The sequence below is a fragment of the Ailuropoda melanoleuca genome, chromosome 1 (assembly GCF_002007445.2).
Source record: "Ailuropoda melanoleuca isolate Jingjing chromosome 1, ASM200744v2, whole genome shotgun sequence".
Classification (NCBI taxonomy): domain Eukaryota; kingdom Metazoa; phylum Chordata; class Mammalia; order Carnivora; family Ursidae; genus Ailuropoda; species Ailuropoda melanoleuca.
In genome coordinates, this window is record NC_048218.1 from 26,131,235 (window position 1) to 26,149,911 (window position 18,677).

The 18,677-nt window shown below is 33.9% G+C and overlaps 1 protein-coding gene across 4 annotated transcripts in view; it reads right to left on the bottom strand.

Annotated features, from left to right (window-relative positions):
- USP25 (ubiquitin specific peptidase 25) overlaps positions 1-18,677 on the bottom strand; it is a 148,173-nt gene that overhangs the window by 90,887 nt on the left and 38,609 nt on the right. For all 4 annotated transcript variants that reach the window (XM_019794355.2, XM_034656741.1, XM_034656730.1 and 1 more), the window contains exons 4-5: positions 15,500-15,623; positions 6,235-6,397 (exon numbers count right to left, since the gene is read on the bottom strand). In XM_019794355.2, the coding sequence (XP_019649914.1) occupies positions 6,235-6,397; positions 15,500-15,623 (287 nt within the window). The remainder of the gene's footprint in view (positions 1-6,234; positions 6,398-15,499; positions 15,624-18,677) is intronic.

Below are 18,677 nucleotides of genomic sequence, written 5' to 3' on the forward strand. Positions count from 1 at the left end.
CTTATTTTAAGAAATTGCCACAGCCACCCTAACCTTCAGCAGCCACCACCCTAGTCAGTTAGTAGCCATCAATACTGAAACAAGACCCTCCACCACCAAAAAGATTATGACTCATTGAAAACTCAGATAATAATTAGCATTTTTAGCAGTAAATTTTTTAAATTATGTACAGTTTTTTTTAAATGTAATGCTACTATATACCAAATAGCATAAACATAACTTTTATATGCACTGAGAAACCAAAAAATTTATTTGCCTTACTTTGTTAAGATATTCACTTTACTGTAATGGTATAGAACGAAGCCCATTATATCTCCAAGGTATGCCTGTACATCTTTTCCACCTGGCTACTCTTAGGATTTTCTCTTTGTCTACAGTTTTTTCCATTTTATTTTGATGTGCCTTGGAACAGTATTCTTTATATTTATGCTACTCGAGTCCTACTGCTTCCAGAATCTGTGGCTTGATTTCATTTATCAAATTTGGAATATTCTTTGTCATCTCTTCAATTTTTTTTTTTTTTTTTTTTTTTCNTTGCCCTGCTCCCTTTTTACTCTCCCTCTGGAACCATAAATACACTACGTTAGAACTATTCACCATGCCCAAAATATCTCTTATTTGCTCTTATCTGTATTTCATGGCTTTAGTCTCAAAATGTCCTTCAGACCAATTGTCCAGTTGACTAATTCTCTCTTCAACTATGTCAAATATACTGCTGAAGTCATCCATTAATTTCTTAACTTTTTCAGTTCTAAAATTTCTATTTTGTTTTTTTTAATAGTTTACTTTTCTATTGAAATTCTCAATCTTACTTTTAATTCCTTGATCATATTAATAGTTATTATAACAATCCAATTTTCAGGATTCACATTGCTGGTTATTTTATCTTAGTTTTTAGACACACTTTATTTCTCGGTAGGATTGATTAGGACTGATTTGAGTGCTAAACATTTATTTTTTATGTGAAAAGTGGAGAAAATTCTAAGTTCTAGATAATATTACCTTCTAACAGAATTTACATTTCCTTCTGGCAGGCAGCAAAACTGGGGCCATTTGCAATCCCAGATCAACTTAATCCAAACAATTCTGAGATGATGCTGGGATTAAAAAATTATGAAGCCTGGCCTATTTTCAGTTCTCATTAATCCAAGGTTCTAGCCCTCTAGAATTTAATGGAAGTGTTTATTAACACTCCAAGTCTGTATGAAACTTTGCTTACCTTCCCAGCCACTCAGCAGCCACTTCTGGAATTGCTCAAGGATAAAATCAACCCAACAATGAAGCTTAGCCTAAAAATCCTGTTCTCTCAGAGCTTAGCCTCAAAATCCCACACTGCTTTAGTGTTATGTGACATAGTCTTCAAAAGTTGATTTATTGTTGTTGTTTTGGTTTGGCTGGGTTAGTTTCCAGCAAAATATGACCAGGTAGACAGTCTAAAACAACCTAATAAGCTATTACCCAAAGTAGAACTTGTGACCATTATGATAAATCATGGAAATTAATGTTTTTAAGTCATTAACACTCTATATCCTCAATCACATAATAGTATTGGTCAACATATTTTTTTCAAGAAAGATGGAAAAGGGTAATTGTCACTACTGCCTAAATTGTGTTTGTGATTGATACACCCTGAAAACAAGTATCCTTTCATTCAGTCCAAAGCTAAAAGGTATATTTTGAAGAGCGCTTGGTAAAATGGAATTTGGCTAAACTCTTGCTAATAACAGAAAGCTACGAGAGATGAGATTTCAAAAACTTGTGGAAAACAAAGAGTGATGATAAGAGAGCAAAGGGATATAAACTTCGTATAAATTAAGATACTGAGGAGAAGCAAGATCAATTCTCCCTGGTGGACTAAAAAAAAAAAACAAAAGGAATAGTATCACTAAAGTTCAAGGTAAGGAAGGGACTGAAAACAGATGGCATGATTAAAAGATAAAAGTCTGTATACAGAGCAGTTAAATCCCCATGTCCTTCCCAGATACAGAAAGGTAGACAAATATCACCACCTCCTGCGGGATATACGATATTTAGTCTTCGGATATAATTGAACTGAACTAACTCGGGCTCAGAAAAATCAGTCATAGTGTGTGTGAGAGGGAATAAGATTCAGGGCTACAAATAGGAGGATTAAGTAAAAATCCTGACAAGCGATCCCCAGTCAACCTTCCCACAATCTCCTTTCTCTTAGGCCTGCTTTGGAAAGCCAGCAATCATGCTTCAAACACAAAGAATAGGAATCCAGCTTGGACTTGAGACAGAGAAAAACCTTCCGTAGTAAAGGGAGCCAAATTTAAAAAGAAAGAAAGAAATAGAGTTAATATGTTTACACATAGAGAACATATTATTAAGACCATAACAGAGACGTTAGAGTACTTAGAAAATTTTAAGAGTAAGTATATAGAAAATAGAAAGAAAAAAAGGTGTTTTCCTGACAACACCAGGAAAACAAAGGATTCCAAAGGGGTACTCTCAGTAAATCACTGTAATGCTTACAAAGTCATAGAAAAGGTAAACACTGACTACTATTTTAAACTTGTTATATAACTATGTTGGAAATGAAGGAAAAGGCAAGTCTAGGTATGTGAAATGAGACAGCTAAATCCCCATTTATCTCATCAGGAAGGCATGCCATTTAGAAAAATGAAGATAAAAGGAAAAACAGATAGAACTGGTTGTAGTTGCTATTAAGAAGCAGGACTGTGAAGTAGAGAGGTTTGGGACAAATTACTCTGTTTTTCATTATAAGCCTTGTATTGCTATGGAATTACTTATTTTCTCTTTGAACTGGGTACTTAAATACTTTAATGAAAACTAAGGATAAGAGCAAATAATGTGAATGATGTTAAATGATATCTTCATATTTTTTTGAAAACGCAGCATTTTCTCAATTTCATTCATCATTAGAATGATAAAAGCATCTTAAGTCATCAATTCCACCATAAATAATATATCCTCCTTTTTTCAATGTGTCAAACACTGTATTATATACTCATATAAAACAATAACCTAGAAGATGTGTTCTCCGCCTTCAGAATGCTCATATTTTAGTCAACCCGGAGTTAAATGATTTATGAGTAAGGTGACCATATCCTTTATCTTCCAACTCACAACCCTTTTGAGTGTGAGAGCTTTAGGACTTAGTAACAGGCACCAGTACATCTACGATAGAAGTAAACTGGAGCTGTACAAAGCAAACTGAGAAGGATGAACACCTTACTTCTGAGCATCTCAGAGGCATCCAAATGGGAAAGGTACCAAGGGTCATCATAAGAATCCATGAATTATATCCCAAACTAGCAAGAGAGGAGTATACTTCTAAGTAGCTACCTCATTTACTAATACCCTGGTGGAGAAAAAGCAGCCCCCATTAGTCCTTTCTAGATGTTAAGTACTGAAATAAAAATACTCCTGACTAGATAAGGGGTTAATGCCCAACCTAGGACAGTCAGGCGAATATTGCTAGCATCCAAAAGATGATTTAAGCCATCCTCTGTTCCATCGTCTCCTTGCTTATAGTCCCTTTCTGATACTGTCCCTTTTCTCCCAAAATATTGGTCCCAGTACCTAAAAAAAAACAAGTATAAAGCTGTACCCTCTGTAGCCTATCCCTGCTACCTATTTTGCAGTTAGAGTTTTATTATCCAAGTAAATTTCTATAATTGGCAGATAGACTTAAAAGGAAAAGAAGTCCCAATTGTATCACACTAGTCCTGCCAACTAAGTAAATTCCACCCCTGAGAAAATTTTGTAATTGAAACTTTACAGTACATTTACATCATAGCTTGAACAAGTTCCAATTCGCTTGGGAAAATACAAGAAGAAACTTCCAACACTAACAGAAATTTCCTGCCCAACTTTTCTGTCATAGGTGAAAAATTCCATTTATGATGATAAAGTTTTATATCTCAGATGGTATCTGTGAAATTAAACAATAACGTCAAAAAATGAAAAAAAGAAAAGATTTTAATTACTAGAGATGAAAATGAAAAGCTACTTAAATTGAATACAGTAAAATTACACTAAGAAAAAAAAAACCTGAAGTGATCTTTTGACAAATTTTTCTTCCCACCTACAATTTTCCAAAACCTGAAGTTTAATGTATTTCCACACACCCAAAGCCAATGATCTAATACTTCACTATAACCCAAGCTTTTCAAGGCTAGAGGTCACTTCTCCAGGTATCCAGATTTCTCCAAAAAAAATTAAAAAATATATTAAAAACAATAATCCCAAGAACCCTATCCTCGCCTATGTTAGGATGCTACCAGTTGAACAGCCACTAATTTAAGGTAAAATTTAGAAATCAGTAAAATTACTTCAAATTTTAAATAGAAAAAGCAATTTTTTCCAGTCTATTCTCCTCCCCACCAAAAAAACACCAAAAATTTGAAAAGTAAAACAAAAGCTAAGATCAGCAAACACCCCTTCGAGTAGAAATAGATGTACAGCTGTTTCAAAGTTGAACTAAGATACTGAAAGAAGTTTATCCTATGAAAATATAAAGTGGTTATCCCCATTTGTTAGTATGAATTTAGTTATAATTTCAAACAGGCCTTTCTTACAATATGGTGTAGAGAAATAAAAAGCACCTATTCTAACTAACAAATACTGATTATTTGTAAGTACCTTCTTCTAACAGTTTTCTGAAAGAGGCTTCTAATCAATAAGCCTCACTAATTGGCCATTATAGCATAGAGCTGGCATCTACTTGTCCAAATACAGGAAGCAAAGTGTATTCATGAAGATTCACATCACAGCCTTAAAACTGTGCTTCATGCTTTTAAATATTGTCTAAATTATGAAATTCAAATTGGACAATAAATGTAAAAACTCTTACAGTTCAAGTAAAGCAAGACAAAGAGACTAATAAAATTTTAGATATTATGAATATCTAAATATTCATTAATAATTAATCAAGGATAGGAACAAAAGTATTATTATAGATTTATATTAATTCAGGTATTCCTTAACATTTTAATAGCCTGAAAAATAAATAGCGTAGCATACTACTAACTAGTATATACCACAGAATATTAAAGAGTGAGACATAAACCTAGAAAACCGAAGGATATCAAATTGAACGGTATTATGTGCCAAGCAAACAAGTGGGGGGAAAGTTGGAAATCATAACACTGAAGTAGAAAAAAATTTAAAACTACAGATTAATCACCTAGAGAACACAATTAACAATCTAATGAACTAAATAACCAGCTAGCTGCTTTAATATCACAAAGAAGTTCATGCCATCATACATACAGGCTTGGAAAGCTACAGAATGAAGAGATATTTTGAATATAAAAAGAAATGGCATACAAAACGATTTAAATAGTACTCATCAGGAATACTAAGTAATAAGCTATGATTCAACTGTGTTAGGAAAATTAAACAAAATATTTTCCTAAAGGGTAATAAAAATTAAAAGGATGTTATTATTCAGATTGTTTTAAGGAGATCATTTAATTCAATGTTTTGTAATCTGATGGATAACATTATCAGTGTCTAACTGAAAATGGTAAAGAATTATGACAATAGTCATATCTCGTAAAAGAAAAACTAAAAACACAAGAAAGAAAACTAGTCCACATTAAGAAGATGCATAACTATGCATACAAAAATTTCATTTTAGAATAAGGATTTCAAGAAACATTTCATAAGGGCCTTCCAAGTTAAAAAAAAAAAGTGTTACTTTTAATTATCAGTATATATTCTTTACATCATTCTCACATATGCATTGAGAATTATGTCAATCTAAACCCTCCTCAAACAAAACGCCTCCTTATATTAAGAGTATTTAAATAACTATAATTCTATGAATAACATTTTCCATTTTATACAATAAACCTGATTTAATTAGCAATAATAACAACAACAATGAGAAGAGATCTGGTTTTATATCTTGGTTATCTCCTTCTCAAAGTTTGAGGAGAATTACATACAAAAACATTTTCACTCTTTCCACTCTGACAACAATTAGCACGGAAGGAGAACAGCTTAATTCCAAATAAGTGAAAGGCATAGGCAGTGCTCTACTGTTAAAATTCCATACTGGGGGTAAGGACAAGGGAGAGGTGAAGAGTCCTACAATCCACAAATTAGCTCATTAGACAAAAGGGCATATTAAAACCTTGCCTGCACTTATATTTAAAGTACACAATTTAAAAGAAACACAACCATAACCCACTTTCCGTTGCTATCATGCCCACCAAGTAAGATCTTCGTAAAGATCCTTACCTGAATAACAGCACTAAACCAGCAAGTATTGCCAACATTCTTCAGTCCAACAGGAGCTTTGTCCTGCCTTTTTCTATCGTAAGGGTTTCGAGAATCCCTCCAAACTTCTGTAGGTGTTCTCTTTAAACATGCTTTATTTTCTGCTATGCTGGCTTCAAGAACTCTTAAGCAATGGGGAGAAAATGATGAAAAAAAGAAAAATACGGTATTAATTTCATGCCATACCCTAGGAAATAACACACCAACCACAAACAGGATTCTAATTACATAAGCTCTGGATAATATATTTGGGGAAGTACTACTAAACACTAACTTGACTCAAGTAGAAGTTAGTTTTCTTTAAGAATATAGCAGTGGCAAACAGATGAAGAGACATGTAGCCTTTTTTCCTAAGAAAAAAGGAAATCTCAAATGCAAAAAGACAGTGTTATAAAAACAGAAAATATGTTAAATTATGTTTCAACAAATTTAAGGTTTAATACCAGGAATATAGCACCTTAGGTAAGTTTTCTAAGAAATCACTGTAGGAAATATTTACAAAATAACATAATGACTAGTTTTTTATAACAATTGCTTTGAATCATCAGGGAAACATTAAAAACTGAACAAACTGCACTTTTACTCCTCTGACCATTAATTTCCTTTGCTATAAAAAAAAAAAAGCTATGGTAAATTCTAGGGTTCCTTTCAGTACTAGAGATCTAACTAAAGAGAATATTTATGTGTTTACTTCTTCACCCAAAAGTTGACCTACATACATATCAGAATAATAAAAGGTTCACCTCTTCAAAATAAGCTTACCTACAGAATATCTTAAATACATCACAACATGGCATGAATAATGCGACTTTGCTTCAAGTAGCATTTACGTGCTGTTCTTACTCTTAAACATGTTGCAACATGCTGGAAAATCCTGATTCCCACATTTGAACTAACAAAGGATTTTGCCTGCTCAAGGCATATGTTATTAGCTACTCTAAATAAGCATAAGTAATATTCGGGTGTCTTAATCAATTTTGTGTTAATTTTAAAAATCTCAGCAAGAATGAGTTTTTCCAACATACTGGCTTAAGAAAATCTCATTCATGCTACATCATCCTTATTTTAAAGATTTTGGCCTATCAGATTAATGTCAAACTAATATAGCTATATTCCTTAATTATGGGGAAAAAGTAAATTATACTTTTATCTCTAACGGCATTATTTTCAACATGATGTTAGATACCACACAATAGGATTCAAACTTATCATTATTTAAAATAACGTATGTGAATACAGGATAGAGCCTTTCTTTGGGAATCAATGAAACCACATCCCAAAAAATAGCAGGTAAGAACAACGTGGTATGTTATAATGCAAAGATCAAAGTACATTCACACATTTAAAAATGAACAGTTTACATCTCTGTAAACTATTAAAAGTGGCCCAACATTAGCAGCAGTTCTATGCCCCAAAATCAGCTCTCACATGCAACCACAGCCCCTAGGAGGCTTTTTCTTATAAACCATTTACCACTAAAAGGTACCACAACTCCGTGGGAGATACTTAGTTAGGCGAATTAGAGCAGAAGAAAATCCGAATTTATCTAGAACATCCCACTGTTACCAAGTTTTCAAGAACGTTAAGAGGAAGATAAAAAGTCAAAAAGCCAACCTGAAAGACTTCCTACTGTTCAAGTTGTACAGTTCAGCATCATATCATAAGAATAAACTGGAAAAAACTGATTTTGTACAAGGCAACTAGTTTATGCGCAAAAGAGAAAAGTTAATACATAGTATACGAAAGGCAAATATAACACAAAAGACTGCTGTATATAAGAAGGTATATTTAATTTTTTATTGACTTTTATAATGAGTATTTTCACTTAACAATTTTGTTCTTTTTGTAATGTATACGTACATTTAGAAGTATAAATAAGGGAAAACTATTTCCACCTTGGTAATTAGAGATGAATGAACTAAAACAAGCCATGCATTCTGGGAAAAGTAGCAACAATACCACAAACAGGACAGAAAAATTAGCACCAATGGTCATATATAAAAGATATCTTCAATTCGGTCATATGGTAGAGCTCATCATTCATTATAATATGGGCTTTCAAAAATTGGTTTATTGTAATATTCCTTAACCATACCATATGGCAGAACTACCATACTGAAAGATGTGGATTGAAGAATGCCATGACTTTGTGGTCTTCTTGATTTAGAGCTTAAAACAAAGTTTTGTATCACCAGGGACTTACAACACACAAGAGTTTCCTGCCACCTCTTCCTGGCTCCTAAAAATCTGTAAATACATTCATCACATTGAGTCAAAATTACTACTCAGCATCTGGAGGGTAGAAACACAGAGCTGTTTCACATTCCTAAAGCATACATGATAAATACTAGGGCCTAAACAAAGTTTGAAATGAATGATTAAGATATTAAATGTTGCTACCTCTTTGCTATTTTTTTTTTACCAAAAGCCCAACCTCTATCCCAAATATTACTCTATTCCCAAACCCCCAATCCCTTTCTGTAGTCCAGTATTGCCAAAATGAATATAAACTTTCTATAAGGCCAAGTAATACATAAGGGTTCCTTCCCAAGCCTCACCAAAATGAAGCCACTGATACTGCCCAGGCTTTGAAGTATAAAGTATGCAATAGCTACAAATCCAGGTATTAAGTCTGTCAGTAGAGAAAACAACAACAAAACTAACACTGCAAATCTCAGAGAGCTCAGAAATAGCTTATAACAAAATATGGCATGCCAAGAGAGGCAACCCCAAAAGCCACAAATCAAAAACCAATTCCCACTACCCATCACCTGCTTTCTTATCTTCCCAACACTAGTCATGACCATGCAGCAACATAAAAGGATGACAAAATGTTTTGCTCTTTTCCTTCCACACTCTACACAGAATATTTAAAGCACTTACTTATGATAAATGTTCACCTTCCCATTAAATTTTTATTGTACTGATTTTGTTTTTTGGGTTTTTATGCTAGTTGTATTATGTTTGTGTTGTTATTTAAATATAAATTATTTAAATTGCTTTATAGCAGTAATGTTGAAAACATCCCACTTTAGATCATCTAAGTACATTTAGGGAAACATCATACTAACTGAAAAACATATATATCATTTAAGCTGTAGAGCCCAACAAAAAAGAAAATAAGAAAGAAGGAAGGGAAGAGAGACAAACAGGCAGGGAAGGAGGGAAGGAGGGAGGGAGGGATGGAAGGAAGTAAGGAAGGAATGAATCATTTTGTTGATTTCCTTTTTTCAAAAAAATATTATTAGAATCACACTACATGCAAGAGTTAGTTTAAAGAGAACTGACCATTTTTACAATGTTCAGTTCTCCAGGATACCTGGGTGGCTCAGTCAGTTAAGAGTCTGACTCTTGATTTGGGCTCAGGTCAAGATCTCAGGGTCGTGAGATTGAGCCCCACGTGGGGTTCCACACTGGGTACGGAGCCTGCTTAAGATTCCCTCCTTCCCCCTCTCTCTCTGCCCTTCCCCTCTCAAAAAATTACAGTGTTCAGTGCTCCAATTTGTGAAATACAATACATTTCCAATTATTTACATATTCATTAATGTGTCTCAACGATATCCTCTAATCTTCTTGGAAGTTTTTGCACATTCATTAAATGTATTCTTGGTCTTTCACAGTTTTATGTTATAAATGGTAGCTTTTTAAAATTTCTCCCTATCATTCTTTTTTATACATAGAAATATAGTTTTTGCATATTGATTATCAAACAGCTCAAAACATGCTTTTTTTGGAAAAAGTACTTTGTAGAGGGATAATCTGCATATGATAAGATATACAAGTCTTAAATGTACAGCTCAGTGAAACTTTTTACATATGTATACACCCATGTGATCACCACCCAGATCAAGATATAGAAAATTTCCATTATTCTAGAAAATTCTCTCATACCCTTTTTTCAGCCAACAGTGTCCTCTCCACCTGCCAGAAAATCAACGTTCTGACTTCTATCACCACAAATTCATTTTGCATGCCCTTAAACATCACATAAATGGAATCACACAGCAATTACTCTTTTGTGTCAAGTTTTAATTGTTTATAGTTTTTAGTTATTATAAATAAAGCTACTATGTACTCCTTTCTCCAGGGTCTATACCTAGGGGTGGAAACACTAAGTATTAGCATAGTGTAAGTTGAAATTCATTAGAAATTCCCAGTTTTCCAAAGTGGTAATTCCATTATACATTCCTACCAACAATGACCATTCCAGTTACTCCACATGCTCACCAACACTTGGTATTTCTTCATTTTAGCCATTGTGATGTTCTCTAATGGGATGGCTCAGCAAGTATGCACTACCCAGATGACTGCCACTGCTGCAATCTACCATCATACCCAGCAAGGCAACAACATATCCAGTCATATGCTGAGGACAAATTAAGAGACTCTGTGTTTCCGACAGAGACTACCACTTCCTGCCAAATAAGCCAACCATGATGAGGAAGGATACACTGTACGTGGTGTGACTCCTGCCCAATTCTGGAAGACTGACTATATAGAACCTTTGACCACCCAACTCTCCCCTTACTCACCCCAACCCTTCTTGGAACTATCAGTGGTGCCTCATTATTGACATTTTTTCAAGTTACAGCATTGCTATTCCAGTCTTACCAGTGAACTCTGGCCACAGTCTTGTAGCCCTTGAAACAGATTAGTTTCATATTTTCAATTTTTCCAGACCACTTGTAATCTGACAGTGCAATACTTTTCTATCATAAGAGCCACTCAAAAAATGGAATAATAAGCATTCTATGGATCTTCGATAATTCATAGGCATGTGGTAGTGTTGAGCCCTAGAATTATTTTCACAAATCAACTTAAAAAGGTTTGTAATTGCCTCCCTCACCTACTCTTGTTCAACACACCTTCTTAAGGCAGTTTCCTCTCATAACAGCTTTCTTTTTTTTTTTTAATTTTTTTTAAGATTTTATTTATTTATTTGACAGAGAGAGAGAAAGAGAGCACAAGCAGGGGGAGCGGCAGGCAGAGGGAGAGGGAGAAGCAGGCTTCCCACCGAGCAGGGATCCCCAGGACCTTGGGATCATGACCCGAGCTGAAGGCAGACACTTAACTGACTGAGCCACCCAGGTGCCCCTCATAACAGCTTTCTAAATAATGATCAGGATGGAAAGGGTGGGAGCTATGAAACCTATTTTAAAAATCAGAATCCCACCCTAACCATTCCTGGACATGATGCTATTTTCTTTGCCCTAATGACAACTCCAGGCCATTCTGATGGGGAAAGCCCCCAGGTGGCTCCCAAATTTAACTCCAGTTCAGACACCTGGATTTCCTTGTTGGACTGGTCTGGAGTGTAAAGATAATGATTAGTTGGCTGAGCACACTGCTCACCTAGTTCCTCTACAGTGGTCCATGCAGGCCAAAATAGGAGGCACAATGAGTCCCTGCAAATTCTGTAAAAATGCTTTTCTCCCTTCTTGTACCTACCTTTCTGGATGAAAGGTCAGGTTCAAGTAGAAAATTACTTCAAAAAGAAGTAAAGGCCACCTGGGTGGCTTAGTCGGTTAAGCATCTGACTCTTGATTTTAGCTCACGTCCCAATCTCAGGGTCGTGAGATCGAGCCCCATGTTGGACTCTGCACTCAGTAGGGAGTCTGCTTGAGATTCTCTCTCGCTCTCCCTGAACCCTCTCCCTGCTCATGTGCTTTCTCTCTAAATAAATAAAATCTTTAAAAAAAAAAAAAAAAAGGTAAAATTACAACTACCGGAATGGAACGTACTGATTTTGGAGCAGTAGGGGCAGTGCAACCATCCCATATTCAGTCTTTCAGAACTGCTTTTGGAGGCTTAATTCCCAAGTTGAGACTAACTAGACCACTAAATCAACACAAATTTCAGCTGCAAAACCACGGTACAACCTTTCAGGGGCAAGTCCCATCACCTCTAACTGTCTTTGTAGTCAGAGCCAAAGCAACTATCTTTGTAGTGCTCTAGGGTCTCGAAGGGGGGATACTTAGACCTTACCCTTACTGTAAATACATCATCCTTTGACATAACCACTTAATAAGGGAAATGATCTCTTATTAAAGCTCCCCACCTTAGATAGGCAATGGCCTTTGACTTCTTTTTCCCACATTCAACAAGGATATCATTAACTGAAGTTCAAGTTTACATGCACAAGTAAATATCATGTCAAAAAATGACTTTCAGTGTTCTGAACTTAGTTCTTTGGGTTCCTGCTTTCACTTTGATTTAGTCTGATTTTAGTCTTTACTCTCTTAATTCTGCAATACTTTTAAGATCTTAAAATATTTCATATCCAACAAACAATACATTCTGGCTGCTTCCATTAGAAAGTTCCTTAGACCGCCACATTTTTTCTTGAAATAGTCGGAGTTGTATGTAACAACTTTAACTAGAATCTAGCCCAATCTTCTACCCAACTAATTCAAAATCATTTCATGAGGCAAGTGATTTTCACAACAAACACATCACAGACACAAATCAATTACAATGTAGTTTATTAGCAAATTTCAACTATCCATATTCCACTTGTTCCCTACCTAAGCATTAGTAACCAAGAGATAATTATAATTAATACATTCAATCCTGACATTAAGGAATAATTATATTAAGAAGCACACTTTAAAAATGTTCAATTTCTTAAGAATTTCACCATGAAATTTATGAGTACTTTGAACAGAGGATTGTAAGATAAAAAATACAGGCTGTAACTCATATAATTATAAGGTAGTGTTCCAAATGTATGAATTCATATTAAATTATGCCTGCTAAAATATAACCATCTTCATATGATTCTAGGAATTTGGCAAAATTTTGTTATGTGAACCTAAGTAATGAATAAATTTAACTATTCATATTAAGCATGATATATACACTTTTTCTTAAAAATACATCATTTTCCCGTTTGAATTTAGAATCCTAAGCCTATTAATAAAACCCATAGGAACAAATATCTCTTTGCCAAATGTTTAGCTGGAATTCTTACATTTCCTTTTTTCTGACACAATGATTTACATATGTGCTTATTAACTGCACATTTTATATTTGACATTTTTTTGTTAACTGTAAATTATAAAATCTACACATACCACAAAAAATTTACATTTTGCAACAGTAAATTAAATTAATATGACTTTTTACTTCTACAGAACATAATTTTACATAACATTTTATGGCATATTACATTATACCAAATCTTTGCAATGTTATGTACAATAAAAATATTTATGAAGTATTCACTATTTTAAGAGTAAATTAAAATTTAGAAGATCAAGAATAAAAAAGAACATTATCTTAAGAGATATTTGTTTCCATCTGGACAAAAATGAACATCTAAAACAATATAAACATATACATTAAACTTAATAACAGATTAGGAATAATTTTAATCCTTTAACTTTCAAGTTACTTTTACTTATTAATTAATTAGTACATGCAGTTTTAATTTGAAAACACATGATACAAAACTACTGACACTATTTGGTATATAAGCTTCCAGACTTTATTCTATTTGTATACTAACATAAATTCATTTAAACAAAAATAAACATATACCTTTAAAAACAAGATCTGGTATATATTATGGTATATATTTATGTGCATATATATAATATACAAATATGATATGGCATATATTCTATTTATAATCTTGTATACATAATAGATCATTTCCTTTAAATATGATATCCAATTCATGTATTTCATGTTTAAATTATTTCTCAAAGTTTAAGTAGTCAACCTTTATAATTATTCAGACAATTATTTCATTCCAACACATTTTTTGAGACAAAACTAATTTTACAATTTCTCTAAATCCTTCACAAAATAAGCCTAATTACAATGTCTAAAGCTAATGTATAAATTTTTGCTTTTTCATTTAAAATTGATATTACCCCAATTGAAAAGGACAATGAATTTTAATTTAAGTCTTTCCATCTTATTATAATGTCTTCTGAAGTAACATATCCAAAGTAACATTTAAAGACATTAAAAAGTATTACTAAGAAAAATTATGTGCCTTTGCTAAACAGCATTTTGAGACATCTCCTACCATATACTAATCTCGGATTACTTAGAAAGAAATATACTATTGATACCATACCAAGGGAAATTATCTGAGAAAGCTGGTACATTCCAAACAACTTGTTGTTATAGGGAAAAGAACACTGGAGTCACAAGATTTACCTTAGCTGTGTACTTTTGGAAAATCATTTAACCTCTTAAAAGATCAATTTCTTCTTCAATAAAATAGTTACCACTACCTTCATAGGGTTGTTTAGAAGATTATAGTTGTATTTTAAGGATTTTTTTAAATGAACATTGCTTCGCGATAAAATCAAATTTATTTTTATTTGATCCATAAACGAATCAAAATGTTTCAACCTAAAAAGTTTTCATTATTTAATCAAAGATGCATTCTATCCCACATCTTAGAATCTTGCCTATTTCTTTAAAAAAACAAAACAAAACAAAACCTATAAGGGCACCTGGGTAGCTCAGTCATTAAGGGGCTGCCTTTCAGCTCAGGTCATGATCCCAGGGTCCAGGATGGAGCCCTGCATCAGGCTCCCTGCTCAGTGGGGAGCCTGCTTCTCCCTCTCCCTCTGCCTGCTGCTTCCCCTACTTGTGCTCTCTCTCTGTGTCAAATAAATAAAAACTTAAAAAAAAAAAAAACCCTATGAACATAGTATTATATTATATAGATCAGAAGATGGAGAGAACTATGGCCCATGGGGTAAATCCAGCTGGCAGCCTGTTTTTTAAAACAAGATTTATTGGACCATAGTCACGCTCATTCAATTATGTATAATCTATGACTGCTTTGGCACTACTATACTGGAGTTGAGTAACTGTGACAGAAACCAAATGGCCAACAAAGCCTAAAATATTTATTGGCCCTTTACTAAAAAGTTTGTTGACCCCTGCTATACATGACGACACTGAATTGGACAATGTGTCCAAAAGAGATGAGGAAAGAAAAAACAAATCAAAAAAATATTAAAATATACACCTAAATTAAATGCCTCTTAATGTTACTCCAAAATCCTAAAAATCTAAGCTCCAAATGCAATTGGAACTAGAATATGAAACTTTGGTTACAGAAAGTATAAAAACAATACTAAAGTTTATTAATGGGTTTATTTAGAATAACAAAGTATATCTTTGTGACTCTTGAAATTAACGCCAATTATTTCTATTATAAATAGTACTTATATCTACTTTATACAAATTATGTTTTTACCTGCTAATGGCTTGCTCCTCATCAGTTATTCCAGTCTCCCTGAATGCCCTGTTTGATTCCGCCAAACTCAAGGCAATTGCTCTCTGAAGATCATCTTTATCATCTCCAGTGAGATCAATCACATCTGAAAAGCAAAACTATCTTTCTCAAAATTAAAAGTCAAACAAAATGAAGGTAATTCTTATCATGGGGATTTTATAACCAACATATCCTCTCAAACCAAAGTCAGCACCAACATAATTCTCCATAACGGCCTCTCTGAAGAGAATGCAAACACATTTGAAATTGGTTATATTTTAAAACTTAATGTTCTTTCCTAGAGAATATGCCTAAAGCATTAAGAGCATAAACATTTTTCACTGCACTGCAATCTGAATATTTACTATGAAGCCTCTGATTAAAATATAAGCAGAAAAACCACTGAAGACAGGTTTTTACCAACAAAAATTGAAATCAACATAATTAAACATTTATATTTATGCTTTCTGAAGTTAATCCAAATATACATACATTACAGTTCATGCATACTACTACCCAGACATTATCTAACAAAATATAATAATAACTGAGATCTCAAAAATTATGCTTCAGAAACTAACTGACCATAAATACATGAACACAAATGTTTATGTATACATTTTTTAAAGACTGGAAGAATGTACTAAACTGTTAACAGTGGTTAATTTTGAGGAGGAGGGTTATGAGAAGAGGAAGGAAGTATCAGGACCTTTCACTTTCTATTTTAAACACTTTTCTACCATCCGAATTGTTGAATGAACATGCAGTCCTCTCCATTTAAAAAAAACTTTTCATTTCACAAAAAGAAATATACAAATAAATGATACCATTTTCTTTTGTTAGAAAGAAAATAGTCTTGATGCTGTTAAGTATTCTTTTTCCAAAGAACAGAGGCTACAGCTATTACTACCTTCAGAAAAAACTTTTTAATCTAATATCCCAATATATACTGGTCAATTTCCTTCACTCAAAAGATGGCAATAATACCCCCATTACCATAAAAACAATAATATATTGCTAAGTAGAAGATTACAAAACAGTATAATAAGACAGAAAGCTATAGCTTTGTGTGGTTACGCTTATGCTTACAGGTATTTGGGGTACGTTTTATATTCATTTTGTTTATTTGTATTTCAGTCATGTTAAAAATTAAATTTTTTCTTTGTAATCTTGTAAAAAAAAATTTGCAAGAGGGGAAAGAAACATAAAAAGGGGTAGGGGATGAAAAATAAAATGCCTGTATTTTACCATCTGACATAGGGTTATATGTAGTTACTCAAAAAGAATATGCCACACTTACTGAGAAAGATATTATGTATATTGACAGTTTCAAAAGTCTACCTCTATTGTTATCCACACTTTTTCTCTCAACAGTTGCTTACAAAAGAATATTAAAAATATTAGAAATAACAGTTGGCAATGGAAGGTGTTTTTTATGTCTTTAGAGAGTATAATAAAACCTCCTAAAAATGTAATAAGTAGGGCCCGAAAAAATTCAGTCCAGTAAAATGTAGAACAGAATACAAGAAGGTAACTGGAATGATGGAGCACACCTCCCTATACCGCAGGCTGCAGGTGTCCTAAGTCTTGCTTGCTTACAAGACCCAAGTCCACCTAGATCGCAGTTGGGGATGGATGTCACCTGGGTGCAGCCATCCGGTCCAGCTTAAAAACTGATCAAGAAGCTAGGACTAGAGAGGCATGAATGCGCCTCAAAAAATGAGAATGATCTTAGTTATTAAATAATGACTAGAAAAGTGAGTCAAGAGAGACTAATGGAAGTAAAAAGAGTAATTCCAAAATCACAAAGAAGCAGAAAAACCAGTTTGGGGAATATGATTAATTAGCACTCAGCTTCCATTCCCTCATCCTCCTAGTGTGCTTTCTTCAAATACAGAAGGTAGAAAGATTAAAACAAAACAAAAAAAAACTAATCTATTTTCCCAGTTCACTTACAGTTATGGTTCTGAATAGAATTTAGAATCCCCCAGCTCGATGCACTAACGGGACACAGAAGGCAAAGTGAGGGGGACGCCGTTACCCCGCTGCTTTGGGCTATTTTCTCCAGCATGACTGAACAGATACAGGTTGCTCCCCACAGCATTCGAGTGTCCAATTTCCAGAGTTGGGAATGTCAAGAGATAGAGAGTAGAAGTGGCAACTAGACTCTGCATTCCAATGCTCAGCCATAGCTCAGTGGCAGTTACCTAATCCTGCCTGCTTGTTCTCGGGGCTGCAGCTCCAGAAGTATGTTCTTGAACTCGGTAGTCCCAGAGGAGCCTCCCGATCCACTACCTTCCTGAGAGTGGCAGAGGGAGCAACTTCCCTGGCTGGCCAGTCCTGCGAGAATCTGGGACTCATTTCACAAGGCTGAGCTAGGGATCCTTCCTCCAGTCTATCCAGTGATTTTTCTTTTTTTAAGAACCTAATCCCCTGTATTAAATTTCTTCTTCGAAACTATCAGGGTTACTGTTTCATGTCTGACAAGTAAAAGAAACTGGCTAGAGCAGAAACTCATTTAGAAATAGCAACAACCTATAATTAGATCTTTTCATAATAAAATTGTAACTCAAGCAACATAAAAGCAAAAAATAAGGCAAGGTGTTTTTAACCCTATTTCATAAAAAACTGAAGTTGTGACAAATGAAGTCTACCGTCATTAAGAATCATCGTGGACAGGCTTTAAATTTAAGTCTTCAAACTGTTCAATCTTTCCTCTACACCAGCAGATCTCCAAGAGTGGTCAATGGAGCCTTGAGGATTCCCCCAAGACCCTAAGAGAGAAGGGAGCTCCATAAGTAAAACATTTTCTCATAAAAATACTAAGATGTTATTTGCCTTTTCTCCCATATCATACTTGCACTGATGATGCAAAACAATGGCATCTTTGCACAAATCGAGGCAGTAGCACCAAGTTGTTTGGGCAATTCATTGTACTAAAGCTACGCATACTCATTACTAAAAAAAAAAAGCCAATTTCTCTTAGATCCTTGATAAAAAAGGAAAATTTTATTTTATTAAATTTCAAACACTCATTTACATGTTCTTTTAATTCTATATGATAAAACACGAAGTGTGCATAGTACTGCTGCTGCATCCAAAGTAAGCTTTCGCTCAAGAGAAAACACTAGTGCAATGCTTGAGTTGCAAGCATTTTTTT